The sequence below is a fragment of the Ptychodera flava genome, chromosome 22 (genome assembly GCF_041260155.1).
Source record: "Ptychodera flava strain L36383 chromosome 22, AS_Pfla_20210202, whole genome shotgun sequence".
Classification (NCBI taxonomy): Eukaryota; Metazoa; Hemichordata; class Enteropneusta; family Ptychoderidae; genus Ptychodera; species Ptychodera flava.
Window position 1 is genome coordinate 2,998,966 of NC_091949.1, and position 17,360 is coordinate 3,016,325.

Consider the following 17,360-nt stretch of genomic DNA (forward strand, 5'->3'; position numbering starts at 1 on the left):
CAACACCAAACATATGAGCCATAGAGATAATTATCATCAACACCAAATATATGAGCCATAGAGATAATTATCATCAGCATCAAACATATGCGCCATTGAGATAATTATCATCAACACCAAACATATGAGCCATAGAGATAATTATCATCAACACCAAACATATGAGCCATAGAGAGAATTATCATCAACACCAAATATATGAGCCATAGAGATAATTATCATCAGCATCAAACATATGCGCCATTGAGATAATTATCATCAACACCAAACATATGAGCCATAGAGATAATTATCATCAACACCAAACATATGAGCCATAGAGATAACTATCATCAACACCAAACATATGAGCCATAGAGATAATTATCATCAACACCAAACATATGATCCATGGAGATAATTATCAACACCAAACACTGGTTATTTCAATTGGTTAACCATTTGTTGTTAACTATTCCATGTATTCAACAAGTGTGAACACAATGCAAGTGATAATTCGACACCAATCACAGTTGACTAAATATGCAAAAACATACATATTATTTATCACACAAATTGATAGAAGCACTTATCATGGTAGCAATACCAAGGTTGTGAATTGTTCACATAATTTCAATTAAGTTTCTTTGTCTGTAAGTAAACATGGTTTAGTCCCATGCTTTATTCCCCTTGGAAGTTCTGATCACTAAAGTCCCAGATTCACATACTATCATTACCTTCTGAACAAAATCAACAAGGTGCTTCAGTTCAAGACTTTTAAAGGGGAAGTTCACCAAGGCTGATGTTTACATATATGCTAGCTTTGGGGTCGCTTTTTCCAGAAAACCATTTTCACTGATTACAACTCTCACAATTTTTTTACAAAAACTGATAAAAATAGTGGTGGAAGCTGCAGTTTAGGGCTTCATCAACTCAATGTATTTTGAATCATGGGAGAAAGAGCCAAGCTTGGCGCTTTCATCATGTGATATGGCAGGGACCATTTTCCGATTGGTATGGCAGTTGGGTGGCTGAATCTAACCATTATAATAAAATAATACAAAAAGACTCCCTCAGTTGCTGTGAATAGTGACAATCGACCAATCAGATATAACCTTCCAAGCATGCTGCACATTAGCAGATTCACTTTCATGCCAGGTTGTGTGTATTTGCATAAGATAATCAATAGACATGCAAATAGACAAAGCCAGGTGTGATCATGAATGACAATGCCATACCCATTGGTCCCTGCCATATCACATGATGAAAGCGCCAAACTTGGCACTTTTTTCCATGATTCAAAATAAGTTGATGAAGCCCTAAACTGTAACTTCCTCCACTATTTTTGTCCGTTTTGCAAAAATTGTGCGGGTTATTAATGGCAATAATGGCTTTTCTGGAATAAGGGACCACAAAGCTAGCATATGTGAAACAATTAACCTTGGTCACAGCCCTTTTGTGGCGGGACCGTGCCTTGGTGAACTTCCTCTTTAATTTTGGATCAAGGGATTTCACAGAAAGAGAAAAAACTTCCTCTTTAATTTTGGATCAAGGGATTTCACAGAAAGAGAAAAAAAGAGGAACTTCCACTATGACAGAGTATTGATGTTCATATGGTGCCTTCAGATTCTTATCATATAAACTGCAATTGATCATGTATATCCATGATGCACTCGGACATTAAGATTTTGTCTTTCAATAACAATATGACACTCAGCTCATGAACAAGATGTCAAAATTTTGACATCATAAACTATGAATGCCTCATTAAGAGATGGGTTTCACTGAGGCTTGATGATGTCTGTAGGAGTCTTGTTAATATGACTTACATTGCCAGCAGAGAATTCAACCCCAACACACTAAGATTTTGTTGAAAGCCAAATATATGACGATATGATAACATTTTAAAGAGTCATAAACAAGAAATTTGACTTCTTGTTCATAACAAAATTGTAAAATTCTAATAAAAAGGACAAATCTCATCATTTGATGACTGATTTCCAAATTCTGTATATTAACAATTTCTGATTTGTGACTTTAAAGAGAAAGTCCATAAAGAATTAAACCAATCACAAATATTTTCAAAATAGCCAGTACTTCTACACATCGGCATACCACACTATGTTCAGCACAAAAATATATATTTTTTGGATGGTAGACGATGAAAAAAAGTTATGAAAAAGAAACAGTGTGGATTATGATGCAATGAATCAGACAAGATTTACAGCAGTTAATGATGATAATTATGAAAGCAATTCCACTGAAAATGATTGTGAGAGTGACCATTGAAAGCAGTTCTTCCATCTTCGGTAATGGTAAAATTGTATGGTCTGTTATTCCAAGCTATAAAGAGAAAAATTAATGCCTTTTGAAATGCCCTGCTATCAACCTGCAGTACTTGTAAGAAATGAATTTTGCCATTGTTGAACTATGTTAGAGATTAGGAATATGAGACTTGGCATGTTGGAACTGTTTATGAAGTTATGATAAAGAAGATTCCTGTGCAGAAATGTGGCGTATCAAAACAGTTTGACTAACAACACTTGGAAACAGGGAAACATTACTTGGTAACAAGAAATGTAACACTACTTGGTAATAAGAAATGTCACGCCACTTGGTAACAAGAAATGTAACACTACTTGGTAACAAGAAATATGACAACACTCAGTAACATTTGGAAAACCAGTTAAAGCTATTGCTTTCTTTAGTGTACTTCGATACAGTATTTGCTGAGTATAAAAAGGCCAGTAGCAGTATTTATTTGCTATTTATTCAGTATTTTTGTTCTAAATATACAGAACTAAAGTTTGAAATTAAATTTATCTTATATTAATAACAATTGTAAGGGTGTAAGTATGGGCTGTGTTGATCAGCTGATAATATTTCATAATAATAAAGAGTTAAACCCAACACTGCTGGACAATAAATAATATTGAAAAAAGTTATAGTTATTAGAGGGTAGAGATTACATCTTTGAAGTACAGGTATTCAATTATCGGGATAATTTAACTAGTGGCAACACTGATTTAGAATGTGCAAGCAAACCAACGCAATATACTTCTGTCCACTCAAATTTCAAGGACTGTTTTTAATTACAAACATCCTGTCATCGTCATTACTTCAAAGACATTTCATCGTGCGACATCACTGAGACTCAAATTTCCAAATGATCGAGACTGTGGTCATTGTTTGTTTGATATTTTGCCATCGTACACCAACACATACTTTTCACTTCAATTTATATGTGTTTGTCTTTGTCGTGGAAGTTGCCCAGTATTCCTATTGCAATTGTAAACACTTACAGTATTGCCTGTTATACTTATAAGTAACGCTGAGACAGACACCAAACTCTATGAACCATATGATAGTCTGTATTACAGATGTGAGAGAGACCCAAAAGATTTGCTGCCAACATTGAACATTGAAGGGGATGCGAACCGATGGCAAAACATAATTTGCCAAGCGCAGCCGCGGCTGTACGCCTTTCCAACATATAACCCTTACAGGTGCCCGAGGGTTGGGTAGTCTGCTAGATGGATCGATTTCCTGCTCGAACCACAGGGTGTTGTCTACATGTCCGTCCCCAGGGGTGGGTAGGTGTTTCGTTGTATCGCTAATAAAGATATATTCTACCAACCTTTGGTGTTTCGGTCTTAACTTAGCACTGGCCTTGACAATCTTGCGTATACGTTTTATCAACATGCTGCGTCTATTATCTGATGAGTTTTGAGTACCTAATTAGCCAAAGTAATCAAGGGTAAATTACTAATCTGTGGACGCTCTCACCAGATTATCACCGGATTAAAGTTGACAAAGTCAATAACGAACGCACCAGCAAGTATACCTTGCTGGTGCGTTCGTTATTGACTTTGTCAACTTTAATCCGGTGATAATCTGGTGAGAGCGTCCACAAAGTCAATAACGAACGCACCAGCAAGTATACCTTGCTGGTGCGTTCGTTATTGACTTTGTCAACTTTAATCCGGTGATAATCTGGTGAGAGCGTCCACAGATAAGTAATTTACCCTTGATTACTTTGGCTGATTAGGCACTCAAAACTCATCAGATAATAGACGCAGCATGTTGATAAAACGTATACGCAAGATTGTCAAGGCCAGTGCTAAGTTAAGACCGAAAACACAAAGGTTGGTAGAATATATCTTTATTAGCGATACAACGAAACACCTACCCACCCCTGGGGACGGACATGTAGACAACACCCTGTGCTCGTACTCGATCTGCCCTCCACTGTGGAGGTACTAGATCGAGTGTGACGAGATCGATAGATCGAGCAGAGAATCGATCGATCTAGCAGACAACCCAACCCACGGGCACCTGTGTCAATTATAATATCTTATAATATCTTCAAGGTTATATATGAGTCACACTACATTGAGCATCCAAATACACTGCACTGCATTTATAGTATTGTCTCTAATTCAACGTTTGAAAACATTTCCATGAGAACTTATATGAAACTCCTTTGGCTTTTATCAATCTTCCATCACCACACACACTTCTGAATGCCCTGCCATAACATTCTGGTCCATCCTTAGGGCAATGGGGTGTTCGGTAACGGTAATTTTATAATTAAGGAAATAAAATAACAATACTGACGCTCTCGTTGAATAGCACATTTGTGGAGAAGGGAGTTTGTTTCTTTGGTAAATGCAATGATGGATTTTTCTTTCGCATAAGAATCCCATACTCTAGTGTAAAGACCCACAAGTACGCCTACCTTGACTGTTACCTAGCAATGGTGATCTCCATAGAAATATTGCTTGTGACGGTGCGCATGGCAATGTTGAAATGTCTATGGAACGGTCATCTTTATGAAGGTTTACGTCACTCCAGTCTTTTATAAGACGGGATCGAGTGAAATTCAGTCACTCGTAGAAATCATTCCCATGGTACTTAGCAAAATTAACACTGAAAGTATTGCCTACAAAGTCGTTGAAAGCTGATCGTTCATGGATTATCGAATAGTTGCTGTAACGGGCGGTTTCGACGTATCTACCGTCACTGTTGACCGCCAACACCATACTGCAAATAATTATTCGTCTCGTGACAGACCGTTGAGTGGTGAAACATACGTTGCAATTGGATGTTATCTTGTCGTGGTTGGTAAGTGTTTAGACATCTAGATCTATCTACACAGTAACTAAAGTTTTTAACCATGTACTTCCAATTATCGAAATTTAACGGATTCGCCTTGCAAAGAGCGTCCCGGTATTTGACGGTTTTTGCGACAGAAACACACTGACATTTGCCCTTTTAGGCGTAATCCCTTCACACAGAGAATCAGACCTGAATCCTGTAAATCACTTCTTGCATTACTTGGGGAGAAAATTGTCGCCAAAGCGTTTCTCGTGAGCCACGAAAACGAACCTCTCAGATTAAACCATAGGGGCCAGCGAAAATTTCCGTTCCCAGGGGTGGGCGTGAGGGTGGGGTGTCTTTGTCTCAGCATGCGTTTCTTGTTGCAGTTAACACGATTTGAACTTTTTTGAGAGAATAGGCTATATAATTGTAGTAATGTTGGTTTAATCACCTATACTTTTCCCGTTTTTGCAATTAACTTTTATGGGCAATTTGTAATATTGCAACTTTCAGCTATAGGGCACCTAACACTCTCCCGAATTAGTTCCAATAGTGTTTATTGTTTATTTTATTCTTATATTCACATATGACATTCTCAACACTGGTTTGTAAAGATTTCTTTTTCACTGTGTCATGACTTTGTTCTGTGATACTCTTACACTAAGTTCTGTCGCTATTTTGCGGCTTCTGTCTAATGGGTTTGGTTGCCTAATGCGCCAAAGCTATATTTGTAAACGCTGTCACCGGATTATCATCGGATTAAGTTTGACAAAGTCAAACGCACAACAAATATTTCGTTTGGTTTTTCTGATCAATTTACATGCAATTAGAGCAGCATATGTCGTTTGTCAGCGTGGGCGCCAATCAGCGCAGGGTTTGCAGGTACGACACTATAGAGTGAGAACATACTTGGACTTGTTTTCAACAATGTAGTGGCAAGAAGATACTAATGAGACATATGCCCATCTGTCTTGCCCCATGCCATCTCAGAGTAAGTCTGGCATATTCATTTATACCATATCTGTTCTCTGTGTAATTACTGCTGATAGCATCCCTGTCTGTTGAAGAATGGATGTACTAAAATAGAACATCCATGGTTGAAGCAATACTGTGTTGACCAGTGATTGCTGATTTGTGCCGTTTCCCATCTAGAGAATCTTCCAATCAAACGGTCGAAAATCAGCGCTTCTGACAACTCTCTGCCACAGTGGCAGCTTGTTTCATGACAAAGGATTGTGTGATGCAGTCGTGTACAAAATAGCTGCCTGTGAGTAAGCCGAAATCACCCAGAATTTCAATATGAATTATATTTCTATTAGTTTTTGACATATGCTATTCATATTTGTAGACTCACCCCAGTCTGTAGGCATATTGATATCATCAGAACGTTGTCGAGGTGACCGCCGCATACGTTCGAGCAAAGTTCCAAGCAGCTTTTGGGCTAGTCTCATATTATTTACTGATAGTTTATTGTATTTCACTTTTTTGCTATGCATTATCTCAGGTCAGTTCAAATAGACAACATTTCTCTGAGTCTGTGTTACGTCACTTGACTTAGACAATAAAGATTTTCTGGTCGTTCGTTTGACTTGAAACTGCTTTGATGTTTCGGGCATAAACGAGTGCGATGTCGTCTTCCAAGATACACATAAATGAGATGATCCAACCGTTATGGTGATATTAAAGAAATGGGTTTGAACAAATAACCTATCTGTGTCTGTCCTGTAGCCATTTTGCCAGTGACCAGAAAGTGCGCAGAGTCCTTTGCCAGATACACTTTCAAATTTCGGGGGAGGGGGGGGGGGGGGAGAGCATGTCATTAGAGTATCGCGCCACAGTCACCTGTGGTCTATTCCGCTCTGCGTCTATGTGCCCCCATAAATGTATGTACTTCTCAGGCATATGTACACACGTCTATGGGGCACATAGACGCAGAGCGGAATAGATCACAGGTGACTGTGATCGCGCTTAGGTTTTGCAGTACACTGTCTTGTGCGCCGATGTTTTCACTATCTGTAAATATCGAAATTTCTATTATGGTACTATTGTAAACATAGGTCTAGTGTTTATTACAATATTCTGTGTTTCATGCTGAAGTGGCACATTTCACCATAAATCCCAGGATCTGTTTCAACATATTTAACTCCTTCCCGTAAGACATTTCTCATTACGTACTCCAAGATTGTTTGAAATATTTATGTAAATGATCAATTGGTGTTATGAAACTCCTGACATTTTAATGATTCACAATTGGCTTCTGGTCATAGCTAATTGAGAGACAGACACATGTTATACTAGTCTTATGTATGTATATGTATGTATGTATGTATGTATGTATGTATGTATGTATGTATGTATGTATGTATGTAGTATGTATGTATGTATATATATAATGGTTTGACCTGACGAAACCTTGTGACCGTAAAAACTATAAGTTGTGTTTTGTTCAGACCATCCAAACCACAGTTTATACGACTGAAGTGATACATAGCGGCCGCCACGTAGTATGCATAGAATTTATTCTATGCATACTACGTGGCGGCCGCTGTGTATCACTACACTCGTAACTGTGATCCAAACTGTAAGATTTTGATATCAACTGATAGGTGATTGACGTTGCCTATCGTAAAGCGCGTGTACTCCTGAACGAATACATATGTATAGGTACGTGTGTGACCTGATGACGAACTTCAGATAAGTACGGGGAATGTGTGCACTTTCTTCGAAACGGGGCGCGCAAAATTGCCAACATGAAGAAGCCACTATTATTATATTTGTGTGGCTTTGCTACAATGACCAAGATAATGCCACGTTGACTGCTAGTGCCAGGATTTGACACGAGAGGGCATATTCACAATCGTACATTTTTTATATATTTTTATCAGTGAGTTACTTTCTTTGATGACTAGTCGGTAGACGTAATTCGATTTCAAATGACCTGTTTCATCGACAGGGTTCATAAGCGTCATGGGAAATATTATCGTGATAACTCTGTCATCATCTGCCAGACAACTCCGGAAATCTTTCAACATCCTTCTTATTAATCTCGCTCTGAGTGACCTCGGCATCAATCTCTTCAGCCTTCCTCTATCTGTGACGTCATCGTTCGCTGGACAGTGGCTGTTTGGTGACCAAGGATGCAAAGTATATGGAGCACTGATGTTCATGTTCTCAATTAACAGCATTAACACTTTAGCTATAATATCATATGTCCGCTTCATTGCAATAAGCTGGCCAACATGGGGTAAGTTATCTTTATTTTTACAGTTTGAAGAGAATAAAATTAGTAAACCGAACTTAAGACAATTTCATTAAAGCTTTAGCATAAAACGTACACTATATACAATAGAATTGTGTCTATTCAAGAATCCAACGTTTGATAAATATATCATGTTACAGATATGGTGATTATCAAGATGTTACATGTGATTACATATTGATTAACGAACATCTTCCTCTCTACTTCCTCCTATGCAAAACTCGTCTTGCTAAAGAGTGAATTCGCTAATTATCCTAACATTAGTGTCCGAGTACAATGACTTCACAATTTGCATTATCCTTATGAATTTTCTCTTTAAAAGGTAAACGTCACCAAATAATCAAATGGTAAAAAACTTCGAAATTTTTACGTGTACGTTGTTGCTACAACTCCTCTGGAGTTGCAGCCTTGCGAGCAGATGATCAGTTATTTGGCGCACTACCAAGAATTGACCACTGGAGGTAGTTCTGAGATGATATCATTTAATAGGCTTCATGTTCAAATTACAAATTGAAATGTATTCCTCTCTCTCTCTCTCTCTCTCTCTCTCTCTCTCTCTCTCTCTCTCTCTCTCTCTCTCTCTCTCTCTCTCTCTCTCCATTTTTGCGGTAAAATCAAGCTAGAGTGAAATTTCGTTGTTTTTTACACCTTTGATTTTGTCCTAGATTCAAAGGTGCAAAATAGACGGTACATCGCCATGGCAGTTTCATGTTCCTGGATTTACTCAGTCTTGTGGTCATGTGCACCGCTACTAGGATGGAGTGCCTATACATTAGAACCATTCAATACCTCCTGTAGCATTGATTGGTATTCAAGGAGCCTGTCATCCCTGTCTTACAATATATCAATTTTCATCTCCTGTTTCGGAGTGCAATTGGCTGTTATCGTTCGCTGTTACTGGCTGATTTGGCGAAGGGGGTCGCAAGCACTTAGGAGACGACGTGCCCATTGGAGATGTAAACGAACCACACGCCGGATTAGCAGGACGCAGAATCGTCTTTTGAAGGTAGTCAACAATCATTCTAGATATTTCCTAGATACAACGAGAAATTTTACAAGCTCGTTCCTGGTACTCGACATTACTGGTACACCGAGAAGACATGTCATGACGTTGATATGACTATCTTTGAACTGTTTGTGTCGCGGACCGTCAGTTCATGAGTAGAATATTTCTGAACATGCAATTACAATATACGTGTTTAGTTTAAAATTTGGTTCATGATTCAATGAACGCAAATCGATACTAATGTAAATGTAACTTTCCCTTACAGATGTGTGTTATCGTGGTGATACTGTATTTTGTAGCATGGATACCATACGCTGTTCTGTCGATTTGGACATTGTATTTTGGAATGGATCCTAACATTGCTGCATCGGTTCTACCATCTCTCATCGCAAAATCATCGACAGTGTACAATCCAATTGTTTACGTGCTTATGCACAAGAATGTCAAGAAGGCGGCAAATGTAATACTGTTTTGTTGTTCTGCTGGTGTGAAAAGGCTAAAAGTTGTGACTTCGTCAGGTAGTGCCACATCCGATTTGTGATTTATCCTTTGTTGAAAGTGACGGTGAACACAAGTGATCTCAAGAAATGTTAAGTAAAACCTGAGTTCACGTACATTGGTAGCCTGTATCTTTTTAGCATCTATTTCTGCCATGTGCTAGTATAAAAGTCATTGCATTCTCTGTTGTTTCTGTCTGTATGTTTTGAACGCTCTTCGGAGTGTTCCAAGATACTGATTGATGCTACTGCCCTCCTGAAAATGAAAAAGTAAAAAAAAAAATGTCCAACGACGTTCTCTCAAGTTAGCTTACGAACTGGTTTTCCTACGAGATCATTCAAGTTGGCGTCATCCATTTTTACAAGATTAAAGGTAATAGGTAAACTGACACTTGTCTGTATTTGATATTGCCTTTATAATATTGGGCACTCGTGACACCAACTTTAATTACATCTATGCGTTGCACTAGTTGACAAAATTCAAGTGCATAGATGGCATTTCTGTGTGTCTTTACACTCGTAATATACCGACCAAGCAAAGCCTCTTAAGATATTCTTTATTTTCATAAGATATCAATGTTGGAAAAGTCAGAAAGTCGTGGGAAAATACTAGATTTGTCATCAGCAAAGCATACATGAACCTAACAAACTGGCTGAAGATATGAAAAGGACAAGCAAGCTGTATCGTAAAGCACTCCATCAGTTCGAAATATCCAGTCTATCATGAGCTTTTCTAGAAGATTTTCTAGAAGTAACGCTGATGTTTTTCTTCAGGTTCCTGCAAGGTTTTCCAATATTAAGATGTTTAGTATCTCACAGTGAATTGAACGAAGACTAAAAAAAAAACGGTTTTTTTACGACTGTTGTATAGGAAAATAGAAACTTAATATAGACATTGTTCTTCATTAAATGTCTGTATTAGCTCAACGGTCATGCGTTATAATATTATTTGCACTGTAAAATATCTTCATTAATGAAGTTGTACGCTATATGATTCTTATACAATATTATCTGTGTGAAAGCGTACTGTGCATATCAGTATCCATGTATAGACCAAACCTTAAGACGCTACCTTGAAAATCTTCTTATAACATTTACATAGAATTTAAATATACTAAATTTGGAAGCGATATACCTCACAACAAATGAGCGTTGAGAAAAACGATCTACACCCCCCACCCCCATTAAATTCTCTGTCATCTTTTGTCGGACTCGGTATAGAAGAATGTCAGAGAATGGACAGGCCTTTGCTATTCACTTCATTATTTCTCCTCAATATATTTGTAAAATAGATTATCTTAAAATCTTACAAATACATGTATAAAGCAATGGTTTTTTAAATGGGAAAAGTATTTTAATAAAAGGTGGTAACAATGCAATTTAGTGTTTGGATAATTAAGTAAAGATGTTGTGAATCGGGTTTTATTCTCGCTTTGATAATGTTCAATGTCTTGTTATGTGATAATGTGACATGAATGGAGACGGCAAGATACAGTACAGTATACAGTCACTGCATTGTTTATTGCTAACAAATAAATCATAAAGCATCTTAAAATTAAGGCTTCATTGAAGATAAAGCCGTTACAGTGCGCTGTGTTCTACGTGACATTTTTGATGAGGTATCGTATGTAATTTATAATGAAAAATATCACTGTTATCGAGGTTATCGACGCAAGTTCCTCACCAATCCTTTAAATTTATATTTACAGTTTTCAATCTATCAGGTATAGTTTTCAGTCTATCAGGTATAGTTTTCAACTCCGAGTAAATTTCTGGTTTGCAAAGTCCTTTTTAAGGGATGAATGATATTGAGAAGTGTACTATACATCTTTCCAACAAGCATTGTAAACTAACATTACTGTTACCAATAAAACATCTTCAAAATACAACGAGTCACTTTTTATAGCGATAAGAGACCATTCTTTAAAATATTTAGATGAGTGTAGAAGCGCGAGAGATGTGCCTGGCTTGAGACATTCTGGTGTAAAATCAAATACACTGAATTAAATTTCATTTTAATATTCTGTTTAAATGGCCGAAAAATTGAATGCTGTCGCTGAACAAAATATGAGAAAAGAGATAGGGGCGAAAATTCTACGAACAGTGATAACAGATGAAGCTCAATTTGCATATGACAATAAATATGCACAACATCTGGTCAAGGGTGTCATCGCTGTCTGTAGCTCAGCCATGTAATGTCAAGAATGGGCTTTTCGTAAAAAGAGTTACAGTGGGATTTTTGGAAACAACAATCACGAACTTGAAGGAAGTCGCCGTCTTTCTGAAATGAAAAGCCAAATGAGTTAAAGGAACTGTCAGAACTGAGAAAAGTTTGTCACTGCAGACCAGGTAAGAAAGTTACAGTCAAAAATCGATGACTTGTCCGCAGCAAGGAAAGACATCCATTATTGGCCTGAGTGCTATTTTGGAAAGTATTTAGGGTAAAGGTCACATGTGCAACAAACTGCAGTGATAGCCGACGTTGTGTTTTGTCTACGGCAGGTATGACGTCATCGGGTTATGGCCGTATCACTGCCTTTGAGTGTTACAAAAGAGGCTATCATTCGTTATTAGTATTGACAGTTCAACTCACCGACAGGTGTTCTCTTGGAAGGTGCAACTCCACAATTCCTATTCAGATGATTGCTCTGTTATTTCAGATCGCGAGCCACTCTACAGCAGAAAGATAAATGCACATTGTGAGCAAACGAGAAACAGCGGTTACTTTCGAAAGTGCTTGAACAGCGTCCGAGAGGTCTCAAGGGACGTTTGAAGGGACCTTTCATCCATCGTCAGTACCTATAGTTATAAAATACGGCGATGACCGCGCCTAACAAGGTGTCGTGATGAACACGACGAGCAAAAGAGAAACAACACTGAGAAAGTAGCTACTTTCGAAAATGCGCGAACTGCATGCGCGCGTCCGAAAGGCTTTAAAGAAACTTTGGATTCATCCCGTATTAATACCTTTAGTTATAAAATATAGCGATAACCACACAACAACACGGTATCATAATGATGGCGACAGGATGTTTCATCAAAAATGTGGTTTTATTATTCTGAAATTTGTGTTTTCCTCTGCAGCCAGTGCGTGATTCAAGGTCGTTCGTTTTTTTCATATCGGTCTTGTGTCTGTTTAATGATATGTTCTCTTCCGTCAGTATCCACCTTTATTTTTGTAATTCTGTATCTTGTCTTTGTAATGTATGATTAGGCTGATATGTCTCTTGTCTGCTTGGAATTCTTGATATCTACTCGTCCTACAGATTGCGTAGCCGAAGACACTATCGATATTTAAGGTACAGTGTGTGTCTCGAAAGTGCAAAAAACTTTACCAAAACTTTCCTACATAGTACTTTCAACTACTCTCTTACCAAATCTAGAATAAAATCAGAGGTCACTGACATGTGCAAAGTTTCTTACTAGAATAACAAACTGCAATAACATTTATTGACAAATGAAATAAAAAATGGGCGCCATTCCTATGTTAGCTCTATGAGGAAAATATAATTTTTGATCTTCTCGAAACTGGGACGGTTAAATATTTTCTTACTCCGAGAGCTTTAAAATAAGCCTCAAAAAAGTGGTAGATAATAAAAATATGAGAACAATTTGCAAGTCCGAATATCTGTCCCCGAAACGCATTCGAATGTTAGTTCTTCTAATGTCAAAGGATGTGAAAACGTAAACGAAACGCCTCACTTTATTTTCATGGATGTGAAAAACGAAACATGTGTCTTTTTTATAGGAAATGCATTCAATCAGAGATTGAGACTATATGAGCCAACGAATGCAAGATAGTTTATATTTCGACAGAAACAAATTGTTTGTCAAGCCCCCTCCATTTTCATTGTTTTGTAAAACCAAAGACCTAACACACAAACTAAACATATCGTGTCAGAAAAAAAGATATTGACACAAGCACACTCTTTTTGAGAAGCTTCCTTCTCTTTACAGCCATAAAATCTAATATGAATGAGTTTTTATCAGTCTGAATGAGAACTAATAATTCTTGTAATCTTATAATCTCAGGTGGCCAGGAAAATAGACGAAAACGAAAATCGCGTCACTTTTGTTAAATAGCAATGACCACAAAAACGTTCTTGTTTATCGGTCATCGCCTCGGTTACAGTATATTTATATATCGTGCACATCAGAAAATTTACAATCATAGTAAATTTGTGTCGATATAAATTTTAGTTTGGCATAATAATCAAGCATTGTAAGTGATGACAATGCGATAAAACATACGACAAGCGTTCTTGTGGAAAACCCCTTAACCCTTCAATATAAAACGTCTACAATACACCTATAGCACACCGAACATTTACGATCTGCCGAGGGAAAGCGGTGGTTACTATAATCATAAACCGTCTTCCCTCTCTATACACGATATGCTTGATAACGATTCATTTTGCACTTTGCAGCCAATCTCTACAAAAATGGCTTGAGGGCGGTTTAATTATGCCGTTATTTGCTAAGTCTTAACTTTAGGAAATGAATAAATGCTAAATACTTATCACATGCTTTTCTTTCTTTGTTTACTTTAATTGATCATATCGATTTTGGGTTTTGTATCTTGATATCGATCTGTACTAATGGTTTGAGTGACCAATTGTGTGTCTCCCGTATACGTTGCCCCACTCACACATATAAACATGGATACTGCTATGCTAAGTGCCATCATGGACCATATATCTAGTTAGGAAGAACGATACACTAGCCTCACCGATATAGTGAAAACTGGGAAGACTTCTGGATCACAACATGTCCGTCAAGACGAGCTCTGAGAGACAAGCAAAGTTGAAACAGCGTTCATCGAGAGCCTTCACGAAGGCGTACATGTTAAACAAACAGTACGAAAAATGCCTTCAGGAGAAACTGAAGGGACTTGACAAGTTGAGAAATGCGAAAATCCGTGAATCAAAGGAACAGATCTGGAAGATCAGTGGCAAAGGAGCGTCGGTACCTAGGTTACCTAGACCAGACGATGTACCATCTTATATTGATAGACCAAAGTCTGTAACATTGCCAACACCAAATGAACTACAGTCACTGCTACCGAAGAAAGTGGTACGTACAAGATCCAAGTCTGTTTGTGAGAAATACAACCCGATGTCTAGGCGCCGTCTATCTCATTGTGAACCCCCCGACATTGCAAACATCAAACATTTTCAACATTTAATGGGTCAATGTAACATTCAAGATGACATCGACGAAGAGTCTGGTCCAACAATCCATAGCGGTTCAGATATTGATGGAAACAATGGTGTTGAAGACACCCATGTCACAACACATCAACAAAATAAGATGAGTATGGACAGTGGTTATAGTGACCGAAAACGAAAGTTGTCTGGGGTTTTACCGCCAGCAACAAAGATGTACCAAGTCAAACATGACGGAAGCATTCCTACAACGCCTAACACTGTGACTGGAGTAAGGAGAAATACCGGTGTCTTCATTAAAGGTCGTGTGTTATCTGCCCCACCAAGTAAAAGTCCATCAAAGACGAATAGGACCACGCGGATTAAATCAGCACCAGGTCATTTCAAGACTACAAATGACACTAGCGAGACAACGGTGGATCAAGATGACCTTAAACAACGGAGACTTTCTATTCAGGCAATAGGCGCTTTTCAGTTTGCATCGAAGAGACTATCTGGATCAGGTTTTGTTGGCAATGTGTCACATTCATCAACTTCAAGTCAAAACCGAAGAGAAACAAGTTTTGCTTGCGAAAGGAGACATTTTCCTCGACGATTCGGGAGCGATCTTGGAAAGTTTCGTGCTAAAATACATGAACATGCCAAGGAGCTGGGAGTAAATATGGATAAACTGAAAGAGAGCATTCGAAAAGCTAAGCAGGACGAGCTTGATTACTTAAATATGTTTGATGAAATGAAATATTGTCGTTATCTGCGATGGGGCAGAGACGAGAAAAAGATTGAGGATATGTTAGCAAACGACGCCAGAGCAGAGCCAGACTTTCACATCTTAAAATTGAATCCTAGACCTTCAATAGGTTTTTCCAAGGCTGCTTTTCTAGAAGTAGAAGACGTAGAAGAAGTAGAAGAAGAAGACGATGAAGATGGAGAAACGGACGCTCAGCAAGTTTAAGATTCAAAACGATCAATACATATTCAATGACGTAATCATAATCGATTTCTATTGTTATTGGTGCGCGATAATTGGATTGTCGCTCTTCAGTAAAACAAAACAGACTCATTGCCAGCCATGATTGTTACTTTCTAACTTCGAAGCAAAATTTCAGAGTCTACTGTATTCCCTGCAGCATTTCATGTATATTCTAAGTTCTTTTCGGTCGACTTTGCCGAATGGGTTTACAACAATCTAGATTATTTCAGCATGACCTGCCAAGCTGAGCGAAAAGTTTAAGTCTTTTACTTTGAGGCACACACTACCATAATGTAAAGCTAGCAATTACGTCCTGCAACACTTTATCGTCGCCATTGAGGGTGGTGTAAGTTTTCCTGTTCTGCATATTATTTCGTGAAATGATTGAACCAAGCACAGCAGGGTACACCGAGCTGATGTCATGATCGTCAAGCCAAGCAGTATATGAAATTTTGTTAAACAACTAAGTACTTTTGATTTTCTACTGCAAATTTCTTGCACACATATACAGACAGACAGACAGATAGATACGGACCTTGCCCACCCTAGGGTGCTTGATCACATGGTGCAAGCGAGGACAACATTATCCATCCACCAGTGATTGGTTAGAAACAGTGAAAGCTTTGTATTATTTTTACCTAACATTGAAAACTAAAGAAACTCTATTGTGAAAAGTACTTGATGATTAGTACAAGAAATGTCGCAATGCATGTCAATAGCAGAGTGAATTTTGACAAGACAGAGTACTACTGACCATTCTAAGAAATTATCTAATGTCTTCTTTGTAACCTGACTTCCGTACTTTTGACCTGCAGGTCAAAGTTTCAGCAAAACTTTTAAGTCTTTCAAAGACAAAAACGTCTTGATATCAACAGTGCCATGGGGAGATTGTACACAAATAGCTGTTCCAAATACATGGTTCTAGAAATTACCCATACGTCTCTCTGATTTGTGCTATTCAAGATTAGCTTTGTAGCAACTGTCTTTTAATTTTAAATAAAGCTGAAACATGAAATAATATTTCTGTATCATATTTCTGTTAAAATACCAGAACCTTGATACATAGGAGTAAAAGCATGGAATGTTCAATAAAATGGCCATAAAAAACCAAATTTGGCAGATGTATGTACTCCAAATGCTATGCTTTTGAGAGACAAGCGATGACCAATTAAGATGGTCATCTTCTATTGAAATATTAGCATTTAAATCTCTTATGTCATGCATTTTAGACATAAATAAAATGTTGGCCAAGACCACGGTCCCTCCACAAATAGTTTGAGGGACTGTGCCAAGACAGATATCACTAGTTGCCTCGTTTTCCTGGCTAAAATTTTCCAAAATTTCTCTCTCTCCTGCCAAACATAATTTTCCAAACAATTCAAAA

The 17,360-nt window shown here is 37.8% G+C and overlaps 1 protein-coding gene across 1 annotated transcript; it reads left to right on the forward strand.

Annotated features, from left to right (window-relative positions):
* Positions 1-5,869: 5,869 nt before the first annotated feature.
* On the forward strand, positions 5,870-11,724 carry LOC139122456 (visual pigment-like receptor peropsin). The gene is made up of 4 exons (XM_070687839.1): positions 5,870-6,070; positions 8,033-8,323; positions 9,004-9,344; positions 9,610-11,724. The coding sequence occupies exons 1-4, from the start codon at positions 6,058-6,060 to the stop codon at positions 9,883-9,885; spliced, it is 921 nt and encodes a 306-aa protein (XP_070543940.1). The 5' UTR covers positions 5,870-6,057; the 3' UTR covers positions 9,886-11,724.
* The last annotated feature ends 5,636 nt before the right edge of the window (positions 11,725-17,360 follow it).

Bases quoted from the DNA above. Each gene is read 5' to 3' on its own strand.
- LOC139122456 (XM_070687839.1), top strand. The intron at 8,324-9,003 runs GTAAGTTATCTT...ATTTTGTCCTAG, and splicing joins AATAAGCTGGCCAACATGGG to ATTCAAAGGTGCAAAATAGA. The intron at 9,345-9,609 runs GTAGTCAACAAT...TTTCCCTTACAG, and splicing joins CGCAGAATCGTCTTTTGAAG to ATGTGTGTTATCGTGGTGAT.